General features: G+C 33.6%; 1 protein-coding gene across 1 annotated transcript in view; it reads right to left on the bottom strand.

Annotated features, from left to right (window-relative positions):
- ERGIC2 (ERGIC and golgi 2) overlaps positions 1-20,425 on the bottom strand; it is a 45,202-nt gene that overhangs the window by 11,165 nt on the left and 13,612 nt on the right. Inside the window, exons 6-13 of the mRNA XM_045811760.2 lie at positions 15,251-15,291; positions 12,562-12,663; positions 11,705-11,800; positions 7,249-7,304; positions 6,100-6,198; positions 2,673-2,770; positions 1,249-1,411; positions 67-149 (exon numbers count right to left, since the gene is read on the bottom strand). Coding sequence (XP_045667716.1) covers positions 67-149; positions 1,249-1,411; positions 2,673-2,770; positions 6,100-6,198; positions 7,249-7,304; positions 11,705-11,800; positions 12,562-12,663; positions 15,251-15,291 — 738 coding nt within the window. The remainder of the gene's footprint in view (positions 1-66; positions 150-1,248; positions 1,412-2,672; positions 2,771-6,099; positions 6,199-7,248; positions 7,305-11,704; positions 11,801-12,561; positions 12,664-15,250; positions 15,292-20,425) is intronic.

A 20,425-nucleotide genomic window follows, 5' to 3' on the forward strand; every position in this document is an offset into this window, starting at 1 on the left:
TACTGTTTAGATTTAACAATGGTACTATGAGTTAGAGGTCAGCACCATTTATATTGTGGCACTTACAGAACTGACAGGTTTGTAGGATCCAAGTCTGAAACGACAGTAAATTATTTCAACTATAAATTTCCCAATTCCATGTAACATGCCTGTAATAAAAAATAAGTTGATATTTTTAATTACATGATGCTTTTAATGAAATTATTTCCTAAATTAATTATTTTCTAAATTGTTACATAAGAATAAAAAAACTCCACTAATTATAATGGAATAGCTTAAGAAAGGAAACAAAGCAGTTTGCTTTATTCATTTCCACAGTTAAAAATACCCAGTTGAATTCTAAAACAAATGGATTTCTTTTCAAAATCACAAGACCACATAATCCATGACCTTGACAATGCAATCTTTTCAAGGGTGCTTTATATGTCTCACACTCACACCATTTTAAAAAATAAATAAGATCAGCACCCCAAATTCAAACAAATTTAAATAAAGTAGTGACAAAGTCTTTCATAAGAAAAACCTATTCATTCTTTTAAAGAATATAATTCAAAGCATATAAACTATACAGCTCCATGTAATATTGAATAGGGGGCTGGGTGTATAGAAGGAACAATTTCCTTTCTTTATCTATTGTACTTAATGCTCAGATTTTCATGATTACAATTCTGCACATTATCTTTGAGAGACTCTCATAAGCTCAGGACAGAAAAGCCCCAAATCATAGAAACGGTACTGACTGAAAATTCTGTTTGCACATATTGCATGGTTCAAAGTACCACAAAATGTGATTTTACATATTACACAGTTAAAAATACCTTAAATGAAAAAGAAAATTTACATTCAAGTGTCTACTATTTCTAGGCATTTTCTCATCTAATCCTACAACACACTTGTAAGTCAGATATTATTATTATTCCCATTTTTATAGATGATAAAATAATTTCAGAAAGGTAGGTACCCTGTATTACAAGCCTACTACCACGTAAATGGCAGAACTTGGATTCAATTCTAGGATCTTTCCAGCTCACTAAGTAATCTCCCTTATACCACTGGATGCAGTGAACTTAGCTATGTTTAATGTTTAATCAATATAATTCTGGAGGTTCGGAATTAAATCTTACAGAAAAAAATTCTTTAAATATCAAAACATGGGAATGTATATATTTCTTGCTCCTTCTAAGGAAAAGCATCTTAATTTCAGTATAACACTTTTAGAAATTAGACAAAAAAGGAATGAATCTTAACCTGTTGTTGAAAAGATTCCTCCAACAATACCACAGAGTCTTACAAAAAACTGCCAGAAAGGCATATGCTCCTCAGTAACTGTTACCATAAGAGAACTGAGATCATATTTCATAAATATCCCAGAGACTCCATGGCTGCCTGCAGCATGGTTAATGACACGTTCCTGAAAGGAAGGGGAGAGACAGGAGGAGAAAAATGGGATTCATATCATCTGGTTACTTGCACAGCCAATATGAAGCCCCACAGCCCAACTGTACAAAGGGATATCCAAGTCTCTTTATGAATTGTCCTACTAGACTAAACTCTTCAGAGACAAATCACATTATTCTGTGGTCTTTGTGTGATGAGCTTCTAAAGAAATCAAAAGAGCAGAGTCATTCTTTCCTATTTTCTCAAAAGGGTCACCTTATATACAAGTGTTCTGCTGAGCTCAAGAACTTACAACTATATGGCATCTTCATTGACCAAATCCATAAAAACCAGGTTCATATTTTGATATACTTTTTGTAACAATTCTTTGCTAAGAATTTACAAAATAATTATATTTCTTGTCATTTAAATTATCAGATTTAGAAACAATTTCACTTTCTGCTGTTCATTTTATTTGTATGAAATACAATACAAGAAGAAAAGAGAATGTCCTCATTTGAAAGATCAAAATTTACACTATCGGTTTAGTTTTTAGAAGCAGCTTTCTCTTGAAAGGAATGCAACTAAAATCATAAACCTACCATAGTGTGTTCACTGAGCAAGAAAATATTTCATTCCATCCTGTTTATACTTCAAAAATCAAGTTTTCAAACCTTGAAACTCTTCTGGATATTAATATTTGAATATTCACCATTCTTCAACAATAAGAAAACGTGACCTCAGGTATGAGAAGTCTGTTAAAATGTCCAATTCCAAAACTCTGTTCTTCATAATATTTATTTATAAGGCCACTCCACCCTGAGATTGCAGAACTTTGTCCTCTTAGATAAATAAAAAGCACTAACTTAGGAAGGCAAACCCTCTAAGTCTACTATCTGAGCCGTAAGAACTATGCATGCCCCAGGGTAGGTACACTAATTAAAAAATAAATAACACAGAAATCAGAGTCCACTGGCGGATAAGAACTAATTATACCAATACAAGAGAAAACATTATAAAATTAAGATATTAAGAATAAAGTCATTAATACCATCATAGTTTAATATTTTGTTTAAACTGAATAGAAGACATTCCAGATTTTTAAAATCTACCTCTTTTCTTGCTCTAAAGCACACGAATATCCATTTTTATTGGCTTAAAATAAAATATTAATGCATTTCAAAACTTCCACAAATTTTAAATGGGGCTTTGGGTACCAACTCTAACCTTATTTTGTAGCAGGACCATAAAATGCTTTAAAAAAAGAAAAATTTTATCAGTTGGATTCAACTTACCCTTTCTGTCACAGAAAACTGATGCGTGTCTGCTGAAATTTTGTATGTATGTAGTTTTGTTGGCACAACTGTAATAAAATATTGGAACATCTGGTTGTCTAGAATAAAAACAAAATGTGTGTTTTCTTTCACCAATCCAATAGCAACAATACTACTGACAAATCCACGCTCCTTCTATTTAACACACTTAACTTGAAATGTAATGCTACTTATGACTTAGTGTTTAACAACAACAACAAAATTAAAAGAATCAATGAAAGCAATATACTTATACTTGGTAAACAAGCTTTCAATAAACATAAAAGAGTCACATATACACATTAGAAGATGTTAAAAAATGAACTAGTCATTAGATATCCATTACATTATTATCCTTTATCAAATGTGGAAAATAAAAGTAGCATTTCTTTATAGTACAGAAATTAGTAAGAATAAAGTTATAATAGTATAATCACCACAGGACATTTTCGGTTTCTACTAATATCTTAAGATACACAAATAAACCAAAACTGAATTAGCCAGCCTTCGGATATATATGAAGAATGGATACGACAGGAGGAAGATAACTAACAAACCTATACTCACTGATGGTCTGAGGTTACTGCATAATCCAAAGGATCCTATTGATAGTCTTTAGGCATTTCTAGGTTCAACACAAGTCATAAATACCAGTATATTACCAATTATTAATTAACCTTAAATAGGTAACAGTTCACATAATACAAAACATGTTAATTTTCTAGGTCTATATTCTAGAAAATTTAGAATTAGATATATCTATCTGTAGTTAGAATTAGGTAAGTGTAATAGGGCCTCATTACATCTGACATGAAAACAGATGTACTTCACACCACATAACTGTCTATGGAAACTGTGTACAGGAATAAAATACACCAACTTTAACTGTGTGGTCTGATAAATTTTGACAATTGTATTCACCCACACAATCACCACCACAATCAAAATAGAACAGATTTTCACCACCTCTAAAAGTTCCTCCATACCCCTTTGCAGTTGATCCCCTCTATCTCCAACTCTAGGCCAACCACTAATCTACCTTCTATCATCACAGGTTAGTTTTGCCTATTCTAAAATTTTATTAAATGCAAGTATATAGAATGTACTTTTGTGTGTCTATCTTCTTTTGCTCAATCTTAATGAATTCTTATTTCCATCAATCCAATTTCTCTGTCTCTTATCTTAGTGTAATTCAGAATAGGGAAGGGAAGGGTAAACAAGACAGGAGGGAGAGGTTAAGAATAATGGTGTCTTCAAACACTAGCATTAAATAACAAAACAAAACCAGCTTCGACTTCATCACTTATTTCACCTACCACTTGTACCAATATAACTTTCAAAAAACATGAACAGTATTTAACTAGTCCTTCTATTATTGTTTCAACTGAATAGCCTACATATTATCACAGATAATATTAAGGCAGATAAGTGTCAACTTTGTCTACCACCAACAGATGGCTTTTAACTGTAGATGGTCTTCAGTTTCATCCTTTGAATCATTCTTTGATGTAAGGTGAATTGCTCTATCTATGCTTAGTTTCGAGGTATTTTACAAATAAATTCTATTGTGTCATAAAAAGAGGGAATGAGCTGGAAGTGCTGGGAGAAAAAGGTGTTTAAGTCTTAAATATTAATGGAAAAAAGACGAAATTGAGAGTGGCAAGGCAATAACCTATATTGTACACATAGGCAGGATAATCCCTTGGGGGAAACATGAAGGACAAAGGGAATCTCACCACACGTGAGGAGTGAAGTGCAATGAATAATAACCAAAAGGGTCAAAGACACATGACAGGAAAAACTGGAAAACATTTAAGCTGTGGCCAGAGAACTACTGAAGACCTTTATGTCAATGTTAATTCAAGGAAAGGCTATAAATTTGTCAGATAATTTAATGGCCAGGTTGGGGAAAGCTGGGGGTGGAGGGAGGGGGTGGAGGGAGGGGCAGCAGATGCTGTTGAATGAAATTTTGTTGCAGGCCACAAATTGTTCCAAAGGTGTGGGTCTGTCCAAACTGGTACAGCATTCAAGATGTAAGTACTAAGTAATCCCCTCAAAACTTCTGGGGAACATCAAGGAGGGAATGACACAACATACAGATGAATCTGACACAACAGATCTATAAAACTGATTTTCCTTTTTCTTTTTGAAAAAGAAGCCCAATAAAACATACAGTAGTAAGGAGAAGAGTACACCTGCTTTAAAGCTTTGAATAAACTACTGACACTCATCTGGTAGCATTTTATAACATAACTTTAAATACCTCTTAGTCTTTGTGAATTTAGGAACAAGTAAAGTCAAAAAGAGCATTTTGAAAATTAATCTGTCTGTATTTAGAACTGTTTCTGTACAAAAATTTAAAGCCATTTTAGCATCTTGAAACAGCATTAACCAACATGTTTTCAAATGATCATAAGTAACATCTCGTGTATATCCGTATACAATGAACATACATATAAGGATGAGATTATACACTGAACAAAGCTTATGATTCTCAGAATTTCCAAATTTAGTATAAAGTTTCCTTAAGTAAAGCATTCCCATACAAACATAAAATACTTAGGAGTGTAACTCAGTGTTCTAAGTAAAACATCTTTGATGTATCTGATTACAACACTATGATAAAAGAGTAAAATACTGAGAATATTAATAAATCTATTTTAGTTAATAAAAAATGAAATCCTTAATTACACTTTTGCAAAGACTAGAATTCCTAGTAGCACAGGAAGCTTGACATGTCCTTAAAAGACCCTATAGGTGGGGCATGTCACACAGTAGGACTATTTCAGTAGAGGAAAGGCAACCAAAAACCTTCAAGAAACACAAGATAGATTACTTGTTATAAAATTAAGAATACGCAACTAATGAATCATCGAACTTTACATCAAAAACCAGGGATGTACTGTATGGTGACTAACATAAAATAATAAAAAAACATTAAAAAAATAATAAAATAAAATAAAATGGCAAATATGCATTTTAGAACTTTAAACCAATACAAAGAAAATAATTCTTCTTCTAATGTTGAAACTTTCTTTAGTTCTTATTCTTTCTTTAGTGCATATGGAAAAGCAGTTAAGCCCTATTAACACATTAACCTTCCATTTATTTAGAGAGTTTTTAAATTCTACTCTGTTTCCTGCTTACTTATTTTTCTTTATGTATTTTTTTCCCCTGATTACTTCTTACTCTAAGTTCTTTTGTTCTTATGGCTCATTTTTTACACATAAATTATAACCATGAGTAGGAAATTCTCTCTACATACATTTCCACATAAAATTATCAGCCAGTTAATCTACTTAAAGATTTATCTGTTTGTCACAAGAGGATTATTAAAAATGTGTTAATATTAAAGTTATAAAGGCAATTGCCTGCATGCAAATTCCAAAAGTAATTATTAAATACTTACGATCTACAGCAATTTTTTCAGTTCCATCCAAAGGATTAATAATTCCTGGAACAAGCTCTCCAAAAGACAAATGATCTATTCTGTGAGAAAAGTTGTAAGCTAAGAGGAATAAAATAAAACCAATTAAATACAAAAATTAAATTATTCAACACTATATGTTACTTCTTGGTTCACATTCTTATCTCAAATGAAAATATCTCAAATCTGTAGGTATAATATAGTATGTAAAACTACATTATTTTAAGAAAAATGCATATAAATATGTGGAATTAAATGTAGGACAATAAACATTCTAATAAAATGCTGTATCTCAAATTTTATAATTACGTACAAATTATTTTCTACAAAATGGTACATCTAATCCTGATAACCAAAAATAATAAGTCTTTCCTTGTCAAAATCACTATATAATAAAAGGACTGTTAGAACTGGAATGATGTCCATGTAGCCAAATAACGAAACCAATCAGATATATTTTAATGCAAACCATTGCTAAATGTGACAAACTGATTTTTTTACGGAATTTATTACTTGTTTTTGTTCTCTGCAGAAGACTTTTAAGATTTTGTTAATTTATTTGAGAGAGAGAGCACAGGCAGGGGGAGTAGGAGAGGGAGAAGCAGGCTCCCTGCTGAGTGGGGAGCCCGATGCAGGACTTGATCCCAGGACCCCAGGATCATGACCTGAACCGAAGGCTTAACTGACTAAGCCACCCAGGCGCCCCTCTAAAGAAGACTTAAAAAACTAAGTTTTATGACAATCATGACATAAAACTTGTATACTTTATATGTATGCCCGTGTCCAGATGTACACCTACATACTGAAATAAACTTCAAATATATGCGCTTCATTATCCATAAAAATTAGCAGAAATGTGTACATAGTGATATAAAGCACACCAAGGCTCTGCTCCCTAACCCTAGCAACTTCTGAGCTATGAATAAATAGAAACACAGGTAGCTTAAGGATAAGAGAAAATGGATTAGAGTCAATATATTTAATCATTTATTTTTCCTTTGGATATCCGTTTTGACAACAGCCCACTTTGAAAACCCTACGTTGTATCTGCACTCAAAACAAAACAAAAAACCCACACACGACACTTTTTTCAATGACATCTTCATGGAAAAAATTTCAGAAACTCCTTACAGTCATGGTTGACAAGTGCTGCCAAATGTGCATGACCTCGGGGATGTGGAATTGCCCTGAAAAGAGGAAAAAAAGATTAAAGTAATAATACTTAAATATATAAGTAATTAAAACCAGAAAGGGGATCTTTCCCAAGTTACATAATTGCCTTAATATAAAATGAAAACATACTTGTCCTATGATTTAAATAGGTAAGTCTACTCATCTCAGCCATGCAATAAACTGGGAGCTGCAAACTGTTTCTGTGAAGTGCCAGACAGGGAGTATTTTAGGCTTTGTGGGCCAAGATGTAAACTGTAGATATTATGTAGTTAGTTACATAAGAACAGAGAAAAATTTTCACAAACTTCTCTTAATGACATTCAAAATATAAGAGTAATAACTGATTACTTTTTTTTGTAGTTCAGGTATTTTTGCTGGGAGATAACATTTTCCTTAACTAGTGTTTAGAGTTAGTGTTCCCTATTTTCAAAATCGATCACAAAGATTTATCTGTTCTGAAGATCTAGAATGAAATTTTACATATTTTATCTTTGAAAATATTAATCCAGGAGCGTATCTTTTAACTGAGTATATTCGCTGCTTGGACAGAAGTCTATGAGGTTCTTCTCTTGGTATTTCCTTTTGGCGTGTTGTTACATAATACAGATTGATCACTTGCAATTTAAGGCAGAATTTCTTCAAGTGCACACTTAAATACATTTTGAAACACGGAAATTTCCTTTGCATCAAGGTCGGAAAACATTGCAGGAACTACAGTTTGAGGTTGGAAAATATATACACATATAAGCATGGAGATCTTGCTTCTTGTTTTAACTTTTGATAGTCAGGCTGTCCAACCATGGAAAGCAAGGAAAACCACTTAAAATCATTTGATGTTACTTATCATTAAAATAACATTACCACAATGTAGTTTCCTATATTAACAGTTTTTCTTGTAATTTTAGGCTGAATTCATTAAGAAACATGATCCAGTCTGCACAAAGCTACTCAGTGTTCAATAAAAATAGCTGCCAGTTTTCTTATTCAGAAAAATTTCAATCTTAGCCCTAAGCTCAAAAAAAAAAAAAAAAACAAAAATCACAAAAAAATCCTAGGCCACCGCTAAGCTGTCAAACTGTCATGTAGTAGGGCAAGTTGGAATATTCAGCTCTTCTTTCTGACAAAAGTTCATGGAGATGACAATGCTTAAGTCCATGAGAGCAAATGAGGTTCACCATCAACATTATCGGTTCAATAATACACGACAGACTGAAGTATTTTCTGTGAAGTACTGCCAATGATACTAATGGATAGCCACAGGCTATGAACACCTGACATTTTCACAAGCCTTGAAAATTCATCCACGTAAGCCTTTTTTTGCTTCATACCTATTTACCACCAGCGACACACTGATGTTCTCCCAATTTCTTTAAAAATATTTTTGTCTGTAGTTGTTCCACGCAGGCTATTTGATCACTTCAAACTCACACTGACTCCTCAAAAAGAAAACAAGCAGTATTGGTGATGTCTGTTCCCTGGGCAAGAGCTAAGGAAATCCACTCCCTATCACCTGCCTTGCTTTGGAACTGACTGTGGACACTGCTCTCAATGTCCTCAGCCTCTAGAGCACTTTTCTCACCAAAAAGCTAACGCTCCAAAGCAATTTTCCCTGGAGGCATTTCTTTGGTTGGTGCAAACACGCACAATCTCATCGAGCGGCCGCCAAGTTCCTTCCTCAGCTAACCAATGACAAAGTAGTGTCAACCTACTTTGGTTACAGTCTCAGTTTCATTTTTTATTTTTACAAAGAAATTCTGCTTGTGCTTAGATATTCCCTTTTAAACTTTTTAATTTTCCTGAGAGTAGTGTTGTGACGAGTGCTTAGTCTGGTAATATTTACATATCCCGTATCCCTTTGGCACAGCTACGGTGTCACTGCATAATAAACATGATGTTCTCAAGTCAAATTTGATAAAATAATCCACACTCCACTGTGCCTTAAAAGTACATCTGAAACCCATATTTCTTTTCCTTTTCTGACAGAGTAATACAATAAAAAATCAAACGTTGTGGTACAGCAATACCCAAGGCATTGTAATGCTGTAGAGCTGTAACTGTTACAACTTGTTCTAATTCCTAGCGCCCCGAGTAGCAGCACGAAGTGCTGCGTCATATACAGCCTCTGTCACAATTACTCAAACCCCGGTATTGTAGTGCACAAGGAGCCATATGTAAACAAATACACATGACTGTGTTCCAGTAAAACTTTGTTTTTGGACACTGAAATCTGAATTTCATATATTTTTCATGTGTTATGATACATTGTCCCACGTGATTTTCAGTAAAAGAAAGACTGTTTTGAAAACTGGAGGGCTGGGAGGAGGTATTTTGGTTGTCACAATCATTGGGGAGGAGTCACAATCGGCATTTCGCAGACAGCAGCTAGGGAAGCAAGGCAGCTCGTAATGCAGTGACGCTCTCACACACGAAATACTGTCTGACATCTTGCATGAGTTCCAAACACTCTTAAGTGGCATTCATGTAGGTGAAACCCTCAGAATAAGGATCTGAGTCTAGAACTTAACTCCATTTAGCTACACAAAGTACTTTGTAGTAGTTTCAATATATACTAAATTTCCCAGGAAGTGGAGGGAATATTATACTTTTTTTTTTGGTTTGCAGTATCACAAAGCGTTGGTCCCTATTTCAGAATCAACAGAAATACCATTCATGATATTTGAACGGCCAATACATGGCTTTCATTCTGCATATGCCATTCCTGTATACCTACTGATTCTACGTGTATGTGGCGAGCATCTGCCTACTCCATTACCTTACCTAAGGCACTCCTGCTCAAACACTTGATTACTGAAATACATATTATTGTTACAAATCAGGTTCTTTTGATTTCTTCTTCATATTACAGTTGAGGATGGTATTGTATCTGAGAGGTAACATGAGATCTTCAAAAAGATCAATACTGAACTTGGTAAACATAATACCAGAAATTAGGAGTGGGTTTATAAGATATCCCAGAGATGATACGACACAAACCAAATACTTTTCCATCTGGCCTCTCTTATTCATGGCATGAGTTATCACATGGAGAGAGAAGTGAAACTGGGAATAAAGGCCATAATATAAGGGCTCATGAAATATTAGTCAAAGTTTCCCTCTTTCAGTTAGTTTGGGAGTAGGATATCGTTTGTATCTGCAAGTGCAATAAAATCTTCTAAATTTCTTTGAGCCAACTATTATCTATTGTTGCACGATACCAAGGAATTCTAAGCTATAGAATCGATCCTGGCAACAGCAAGAAAACAACAAAACATTAATGTTAAGAAGAATGGGACAACAAAGACAAATGTTTGATCTGATCGCTGTAAACACCGTAATAATTTTGTATAAAAGACTTAAGCTATTTATCTCTATATATAACAAAATATATATATAAATATCCAGCAATGCTTTCTCCTGCTTTATGGGCTTTCCCTCAGCCTGGATGCCCTTTCTCCTTTATACGTGAAATTCCTCATCATTCGCTAGTGTTCAAAGGTTCTCCTCAGTAAAGCCTCTGCTGATGTGCAGGGTACGTCAGGTACCCTGTTATATAGCTTCTTATCGGCCATATTTCTCCTATACAGCTTCAATACAACTATAACTAAATAATTATTAGTGTAATATCACTATTCAAAGTTTGGATTCTTTCACAGAATGTCAGTACCATAAAGACAAAAACCCTTTTTCTCTTTTTTTCACGAAGGTTTCATCCTTAGTATCTGGCATGGTACATGCCACAGCCAAGTTCTCAGAATTATCTTTTACAATGAAGAACTGTTTAGCTCTGCAACTCTAGATGGATGCAAGGAAGGAAATGAATATGGGAAACAGGGAGAAAGGGAGCAGTCAGAGAATCTATTTATTTATTCAGGAATTTACCAAGTGTTTATAGCCTACGACAGTTTCTATGCTGGGTGCTGCTCATGAAGGTAGGTGGTCTGGTATTTTTCCTTAACTTTTACCTACCTTATCTCAGGTACTGCTAATTTCTAACTACATCAAAATACTTGTCTCAAATTAGCCAGGGATTACATTTTGGTGATGATTATCAAAAGGAAAAACAAAACAAAAATCTAATACCGTCTGCAACATGAACAAATTAATGAAATGTCTAGGTAAGAGCTTCCTGGCTACTAAACTTGGCAAGTAGGTTTTCATTCATATCTACCTACAGCTCATTTAATTTATAAACTATGACATAATTGTTTTCCTTTTGTTTTGAAGCAGTTGTTAAAAATCTTCCCTATCCTGAAATCGAAGCCCTGAACGCCAAGTCTCAAAACATCAAAAATACAGATAACACAACACTTAAAGCAGCCCTTTAGTAATTACATATTTGATTAGCAAAGAATTTACTTTTAAGTCAAGCTGCCAACTTGTCTAAAAATATTTTCAGTAAGTGAAAAGAACATACTTGCCCACAGTTATGTGAAAATTCCCTGCTACTTTATTGACATAGAGATGACCATGAATTCTGCAAGCATCTGGAGGCTGTGATGAATCATCTTCCCTGTTACAACATGAGAGAAAGGATTACTTACAGCACAGTCAACATAGTCACCATTCTGTGGTGCGAAAATTTTGTAGAGGGGGAAAAAAATCCCTAGAAATTTAAATAAATAAATATATATATATATATATATATCTGTTTACACAATCTAAAATTCCATGGTTTTTCATATCTGGCCACAGGATTAAGGCCAATGAGAGGAAAGCTTAAAAGAATTAGTCCAATAAAAACATGTTTTGTCATCTGTTTCTGGCACTTTAGGGGACAGGGGAAGATGGAAATAAGAATGAGGGAAGGACACGCCATCTAAGTGCAGACAACGACAGTTCCTTCTTAAGCAAATGCAAAACCTCTGTATAGTTTTAAATTTAAATGAACGTTTTCATGATTATAGCATTTCTAAATATCACCTATTCTAACCTATAAAAGAGAAAAAAGTGAAATAAACACAAAATTCCTAACCAAAATTTATACATGCTTATAAAATAATGACAGATGTAATTAATTTGTTCTTAAAACCTAATATAATTTTATTTGGAATTTACCATACATACATGAGGAAATTTAATGAAAATAATACTATTTGTGATAATCCTGAACAATATCACAGGCTATAAATTTAAGAGTAAGAAGAAATCTTCATCATACAGAATGATTACATTTTCTCTAAGAATTAAGAGATTCAGAGGATAAACCAATACTAACACTATGTCATAGTAAATTCATAATAAATAGTTCTACATTTAAAAATCACATCTCACCTTGGTGGAAGTGCTGTTGATGCACTCTTAAAAGCACTTTTAAATATCACGTCTTGAAGTGAATGTTCTTCTTGCAGTCTACTCTGAATCAGCTGCAGCATTCTAAGTACCACACACAGAAGCAACAGTTAGAGATACAGTACAGTCCACAAGCAAGCCAATATTTGTTTAAAACTAACAATAGTTAGTTGACTTAGTTAACCCATACATTTATTATTATAGGTCTTGATTCTAAAATAAAATACCAAGTTTTCTTTGGTCATTTCCTTAAAAGAAGGAAAAGAGAGGTAGGGTGGCCAAAGGCTTAACAGCTGAGGTCCATAGCATGTCTGATGGCACTGATAATGGATGTGCAGTCAGGGTCACTTCTTAAGAAGGAGCTTCTGCTCCCCTGAGTATCTAAACTCATCTTTCATGCATGCATCTAGCTATGACAAAATTCTTTTTATCAGGTATTGAATAAAGTGTTATAGATACAAAGAATAAGACAAGTACAACAGATTTGGTGGACTTAATTGGGAGATTACTGGGATAAAAACCCATACCACAAGCATTTAATCCTCATTATAAAACAGGCCATAGTGCCATTTAACATCACCTGGTGTCTCCTCTTCCAAAGAAATTTAAATGTTATTCTATGACAAGACCATTCTAAACAAAATATTATACTCTACCTACTTGACCTATACTTTTTTAAAAGAATATCAGCATCTTCAGATTTACACGATCCCATCTTCAGATTACACATCTAAAGACTTAAAATCTTTGGATCTAATGCTAGCAGAAATTCTAAGTTTCTATTTGTTGTGTGTCTTGTATTTCCAGAGTCCAATTTTAGTGCTGGGCAGTGGAAAAAGAGGTTGATGACAGCAAACTCTGCATGTGTGTGTGTGTGTGTGTGCGTGTGTGTGTCTAACTCCTGCCTCAAATATACCAATATCCAAGCTTATACTCCACATATGAAGATATGTAAAAAACTCTATGATGGAAAACAGCCATTATTTTAATAGTAAAAACACAACCTCTGCTCCCATCTATTACTAGTCTTGAACACTGAATAAAATTCCAGATGAAAGGGGGCTTCTCACTTTAATATTTCTGGATTAAAGTAATGTATTTCATCTCTGGATGGCTTTCTACTCTAAGTTCTAGAAGCCCAGAGATACCTAATTTTCGGTTCTTTTGTTTAACTACATTTGATTTCGACCTTAATTTAAAAATCTCCCCAAAATGGTGAAACTGGAAATTAAAAGAGAAAGCCTTTGAAATGTACTTAGGGACTAGAAAGGAAAAAAACAAAAAGAAGATGGGTAAAGAAAAATTTTTTGCAATTATCTTAAATTAGGTAAAGCCTTTGTAAGCACCAAGACATAGATTGGAAACCAAAAAGAAAAAAAAAACAGCACATGGGAGCAGGGGTGGGGGAACCACTTACAACAAACGACTACTTTCTTTAATATACAAAGGATTATTTAAAATTATTTTTTTAAAAACCCCAACAACCAAGAAAAATGGGCATATGGCACAAATAAGCAGTTTCAAAAGAATTGCAAACAAGGAAAAAAAATCCACAAAGATATGCAACTGATTCAAAAAGAAATGCTAATTAAACAAGTGTAAAATTTTTCACTCACAGAATTGGCAATAATAAAAAAAGTCTGATATATCCACTGGTGGTGAGGTTGTATAGAAACAAGTAATCTCATATAGTTTTGGAGTACAAGTAAAGATATTTTGGCATCATCTATCAAAATGTCTCTTTTCCCAGTTTTATTGAGATATAATTGACATATCACACTGTATAAGTTTAAAGTGTACAAGATATGATTTGATATATGTATATATTGCAAAATGATTACCACCATAAGTTAACCATTACCTCACAAATTTTTTCTTTGTGATAAGAACTTATCAAAATGTTAATTAAATATCCACTGAAAGAGACGTTCCATTTCTAGACACACACACACACACCCAAACCAGTACGTAAGGAATTAGATTCAACAATTTTCACTGAGCATTGTTTTTAATATTAGAGTCTTGCCAACAATCTAAATGTCCACTGATGAGGATCCAACTTAATAAACTTAATAAATTAGTTTATCTATAAAATGAATACTCTATGTAGTAAAATGGGAAGATATCCAAAATATCAGGTTCAATGGAAAAAAACAAGTTCTAGAACAAATGTACAGAATGATCCTATTTGTATTAGGAAAACATAAGCAAATATGCAAACATACATAAAATTATAAATGAACAGAATATTTCTAGAAGGTGACGCAAGAAATTTCGCTCTGGTTATTACTGTAGTCAGTGCCAATAACAGTAATGATTAAGAGGCTTTTACTTTTAATTTATATCCTTTACTCTATATTCTTTCCATTCAAACTGAATTTTAAATGATCACATATTGCTTTATAATTTTTTAAATAGTCAATAAAATTTTAAATGAAAACTAAAATGTATTTATGATTCAAAGTACATTAGAGAAAAGATTATACATGACTTTAACATCTGATAAAATTTTTGAAATTGTAAAGACTATATTAATTACTATATTCTGCTAATATTTCATCCCAAAAACTGCCCAGAGAAATATGCTAATCTATGAATAATTCACAATGGACAAAATAGAGAAAACATGATCTAGATTTCTAGGGACCACAATACTTTGTTAACTTATTACCTCTGCCACTCTTTTTGCTGTGGTGAAAGATCAAATATTGCCTGAAATAAAGGAAAACATAATCACTAGCACTGTCAATTTCTCTTGGCTTTTATATCATAATTTAAAAAATTTTTCTTTGAGCAAGAAGCAAATTTATAGTGTTGGTAGAAACAAGTATTCATGATTTACATTTAATCTTCTGTAAGTAAGCTTCAAAAATGTGATATATAATATTCTTACTCAAAACCAATATAAAGAAATTTTACTAATCACAAACATTTTCCTGTTACAGTTACCCACATTTATAGAAATGACTGCAAGTTGATAATCTGTCTATGTACAAAGTGGTACTTTCGGACTTGAAATCCTTTAAATGATACATGCATGAAAGTTTTTAAAAAAGAAAAAGAAAAACATAAAGCTCAACTATAAATCTAAGCATCCAAAGCCCATAATCTTGCCAGGAAAAATACCAGATGAAATCACCTTTTTTTTTTTTTAAGCGTTATTTACTTAAGTAATCTCTGCACCCCACGTGGGACTCAAACTCATGACCCAAAGATCAAGAGTCACGTGCTCTTTCGACTGAGCCAGCCAGGTACCCCGAAATCAACAATTTTTGAAACAAGCTAAACAGTGCTGTAATTCCCAAATGTACTAAACAATAAGGAATAATTCAAGAAATTTATATAACCACTATCTTCATCAATTCAGTCAGATGAGGTGACTTGTAGAATCAGAGGGAAATATGCAAGCTTTTCACAGTTTATACCAATATCCACAATTTAAGTTTGCAATAACAATGACCACTTTTGATTTTTATAAAGGCAATTCATAACAAAGCATATCAATTCTACCTTTTAAATTTAGCAATATTAATTATCCTTCCATAATCAGGCCCTAACCTACTACTCTCTCTCTACAAAATCCTCAGTTCTTTAATCAAAGTGAAAGAATCCCTCATTTTATTAAACCAGTTCTACCTCTCTGCCTTTGGTAATTTAATTACACCAGCCTGGAAACTTCCTCTCCTGTAATTGTGACCCTCATGTTTATCTAAATCCTATTCACCATATCCTCCAGGTTAAATTGCCCCCATCTATCTGAATACAGTGAAATTATCTCTGATTACTCCTCCTGCTGATCGTATCTACAGCATGCTTCCCAAACTTTTTTCCACCATAGTGCACAAGGAAAATGCTAACATCTGCAAAACATGGCGAACTGAGGAAGCTGCATGCAACTGCTTCCCAGTTACCTTGTAAATAAAACTTTTGACAGTGGGGGAGAGGATTCTTCCTTTGACTTTCCGAAACTGCATAGTATAGTATGTGGCATGGGGGTAAAGGAACTACTGAGTAACCAACTTCATGCTAGGTACTCTGCTACTTCTTTTTTCACTTAGCCTTCAGAACAACCTGTGAGTCTGTTATCATTCTTGCCTTTTTTTATATGAGGAAGAAGCTCAATAGGTTCAAAACTTTTTCCAACATCACAGACCTTAAGAGTCACTATACAAAAACCCAGCTCTGTCAGATTCCTCACTTTTACACAGTTTTTAAATTCTTCTAAGTAAAGAAATAGTAATGAAATATAATAGTAAACAGCAAAGTAGTAGCTCTCACAGCATATTGTATGATCATGATTTGGAAACTAGTGAAGTTATTAGGGCTAAGTTTTTAATATTCAGAGTGCATATTAGGACAGTAAGTTTGAAAACATAAAAACAAGTAAAAAATATCTCAAATAATTTTACATTAATAACTCTTACTTTATGTTTTAATATAAATTAGGAACAAAGGAATGGGTCCGGACTTACTAGAAGTACTGTTGAACATTTTAGAAATTATTAATAAAAAGTATACAATTGAATATTTTTAAGTTCCTAACTATCTGGTCAAGACATAACTTTTAATTATATGACAATTAAGTTTAAATAAAATGTTCCTATTCCACAAATGAAGGAAGGGATGGCAGAAATTGTTTACAATGGAATAAACAATAATCTTGTTACAATTACATAATTCTTACATATTCCTTAGTGCCTAATACCTAACAAGGCATTATACTTCACATTTTGTGAAACACAGAAGAAAGAATAAAGTTAATGCTTCTCAGGAGCTTAAAATCTAGCTAGGGAGACAAGCTCCCCAGAAAAAATAGTCATATAAACAAAACCAGAGACTTAACAAATGTGAAGAAAAAAAAAGAGTAGGAATGGGAGACACTCTGAATATGGAGAGAATGCTAAAGAAAAAGTATAAATAAATTTTAGAGGATAAGTTCAAGATGATTAAGTCTCCTCACAACCAAATTTTCACAGTGTTCAAAGAAACAACAACAACAAAAAATGAAGACACACTCCATATTATCTTTTAAATTAGCATCCACATGCTGGAAAATTTTAAGAACTTATGCAAGACTGCATACAAGGGAGACTAAATTGAGAAAAGAGCCCAACACATAATTCATTTCATGGCACACAGAAGTCTATGTAGGAAAAAAGGAAAGTCTGTAACTCAGAGAAAGAGAGGAACAGGTGCTAAGACAACTTATTGTTGTCTATAACCTGAGAAAGAGGCAGTCCCCACCCCAGGAGCACTTTTAGGAGTCCAATCAAGTGCCAGAGACCACATGGTGAGGGCATTCCACAGCAGTGTCATTCCTAGCTTACATGTGGCCTGGACGGTGTTCTAAATAAAGCAAGAGTACTGCCACGGCTGGCTGCTAATGAGGACAGTCACACCGGCTAAAGAAAGGAGGAGTTAGCCTAGCAAAATGTAGCCTGTCAAAACAAGCACAGAAAAGGAAATCTGGAGTGCCCTGATGAACCACGCTGCCATCCTGGACCCAATACTGACTTCTCCCTTCCTTTTCAAAAAGCATCTGAGGCTCTAATATGATTTAAAAGAAGCACAGTATATCTAAACTTATACCCTTTTCTCCTTTCATCTAGGCCTGAAAAAAAAAGTGTGTTTTGTTGGAGAAAGGGGGTCAGATAAAAACTGACATAACTGAACCTTCTATGTCAACTCTCAATCACTTACTAGGCCACTTATATCCCCATCCTAAGGATGAAAAATAAATAAATGAATATATAAAAAGAATTATTAACTTGAAAAAAGTGATCAATCTCAGGTATGAGGGCTAATTTTCCTCTATGAAACCATTCCTAGAAATAAGAAGATGTTAAGTTTTTCTAATTATTTCTCAATAAAATTTAGCATCGAAAAGAAAATAAATAGAATGATCTGTGATATATTAAAGATAAAAAATATAATCATTGAATTTTAAAATGTAATGAAGGCACTGAAAAGAAGATTGGTCTTGCTGGATCAGAACTCAGAGGCGAAGCTTGAAATATGCATCTAAAATAAGAACTGATAAGGATATTGAGAACCATTCCATGAAATTCAACATCATATGGTAAGAATTTTAAAAAGCAGAGGTAAAGGGACACAAAGGGCGGCTCAGTTGGTTAAGCATCCAACTCTTTATTTCAGTTCACATCATGACCTCAGGGTCGTGACACTGAACCCTGAGTTGGGGAGCCTGCTTAAGAATCTCTGTCTCCCTGTCCCTCTGCTCCTCGCCCTGTTCTCCCCCTCTGCTTTCTTTCTCTAAAAATAAAATAATAAAGCAGAGGTAAAAACACTGCTTTAAACAAAATTAAAGCAAATAAGCAAGCCAAAAAAAAAAACCACTTTAAAATTCAGATCATTAAGATCAAACCAGAATACAAAAAAAACAAAACAAAACCAAAAAACCCAAAAAACAAAAAACAAAAAACCCTACACCCAAAGGTGATCCACACCTGGATATATGGGATAAATATCTGAATTATAAAAGCGGAAAAAAAAAAAAGCATTCAAGTAGATAAATATGTTACCTCTGAAGGAAAAAATAATTCCATCAGAAGACAATGAAGGAATGTCTATAAAGTTCTGAATGCAAAACACCATAAAGCAAGAATTATATCCTGAGCCAAAATTACATGTATGAAGAACAAAACATAGGCAGTAATGCTAAAGTCTATAAAATATAACCCACATATTCACATATCCTTACTGACAAGTCAAAAAGGCCTTCCACAAAATGATAAAAAAGAATGATACAAAATAAAAGCAATAAAACAGAGTTAAAACTCAATAATTATTCTTAAAATAGTATGAAATGTAATGCAAATGTTAAAGTGTCTAATAATTCTCTAGATCTAAATTTCTAGATGATAGCTTAAAATGTGATAACATGGCACCTGAATCTGTAAGGTACCTAACCTCATAAAAAATTACAGGGAAATCAATTTTTTGAGTGGAAATACAGGAGTGAGGGAGCAGAGAGATTCAGAGTGGCAATAACAAAGTTACTTTTTCTTTAGAAATTTCTACTTAAAAAGTGTGCACCAAAAGGCAGAAATATATTTTATTGCTATAAGCTAAAAATAATTTGGTAATCAGGGGCACCTGGGTGGCACAGCGGTTAAGCGTCTGCCTTCGGCTCAGGGCGTGATCCCGGCGTTGTGGGATCGAGCCCCACATCAGGCTCCTCTGCTATGAGCCTGCTTCTTCCTCTCCCACTCCCCCTGCTTGTGTTCCCTCTCTTGCTGGCTGTCTCTATCTCTGTCAAATAAATAAATAAAATCTTCAAAAAAAAAAAAAAATTGGTAATCAAAACTGACCTAAAGGCTTCCTTTTTTTTTCTATGACATGTCCAGCTATCTCTAATCCTCCTCCACCACCTTTAGTCTTCACTTTGCAATTTGCTTAAAGAAGGGTTCACGACTGTCAATGATAAACAAAGAAACTCAAGAATACAAGGGTAAACGTAAGTACCACAATGCCAACTGAGCACAGAGCAAATCAAAGTAGCTGGGAGTTCCCTTCCTTATTTTCTAAAGCTTCTTTATTATCCTGGCTTGCTATCACCTGCCCCTGTAATGTGATGGTGTTTTCTGACAAATTGGTTATATCACATACAACTTGTGCTATGAAAAACGTAGGAGAATGTCAGAATTTCACTAGCTTTGGGAAATGGAGGTTTGAAGGACAGAAAAAAAAGTAAATGCATAGAAAACATCTCCTTTTAGATATTAGTTCATTCTTCCTTATGTTAAGAGGAATACAGCTCAAACATTTTTAAAGACAACTTTGCTAAAAAGTAGAATACAAACAGGACACAGAATTTCCAAATCAT

Source organism: Ursus americanus, chromosome 25, assembly GCF_024610735.1.
Source record: "Ursus americanus isolate L20-20 chromosome 25, mUrsAme1.1.p, whole genome shotgun sequence".
Lineage (NCBI taxonomy): Eukaryota > Metazoa > Chordata > Mammalia > Carnivora > Ursidae > Ursus > Ursus americanus.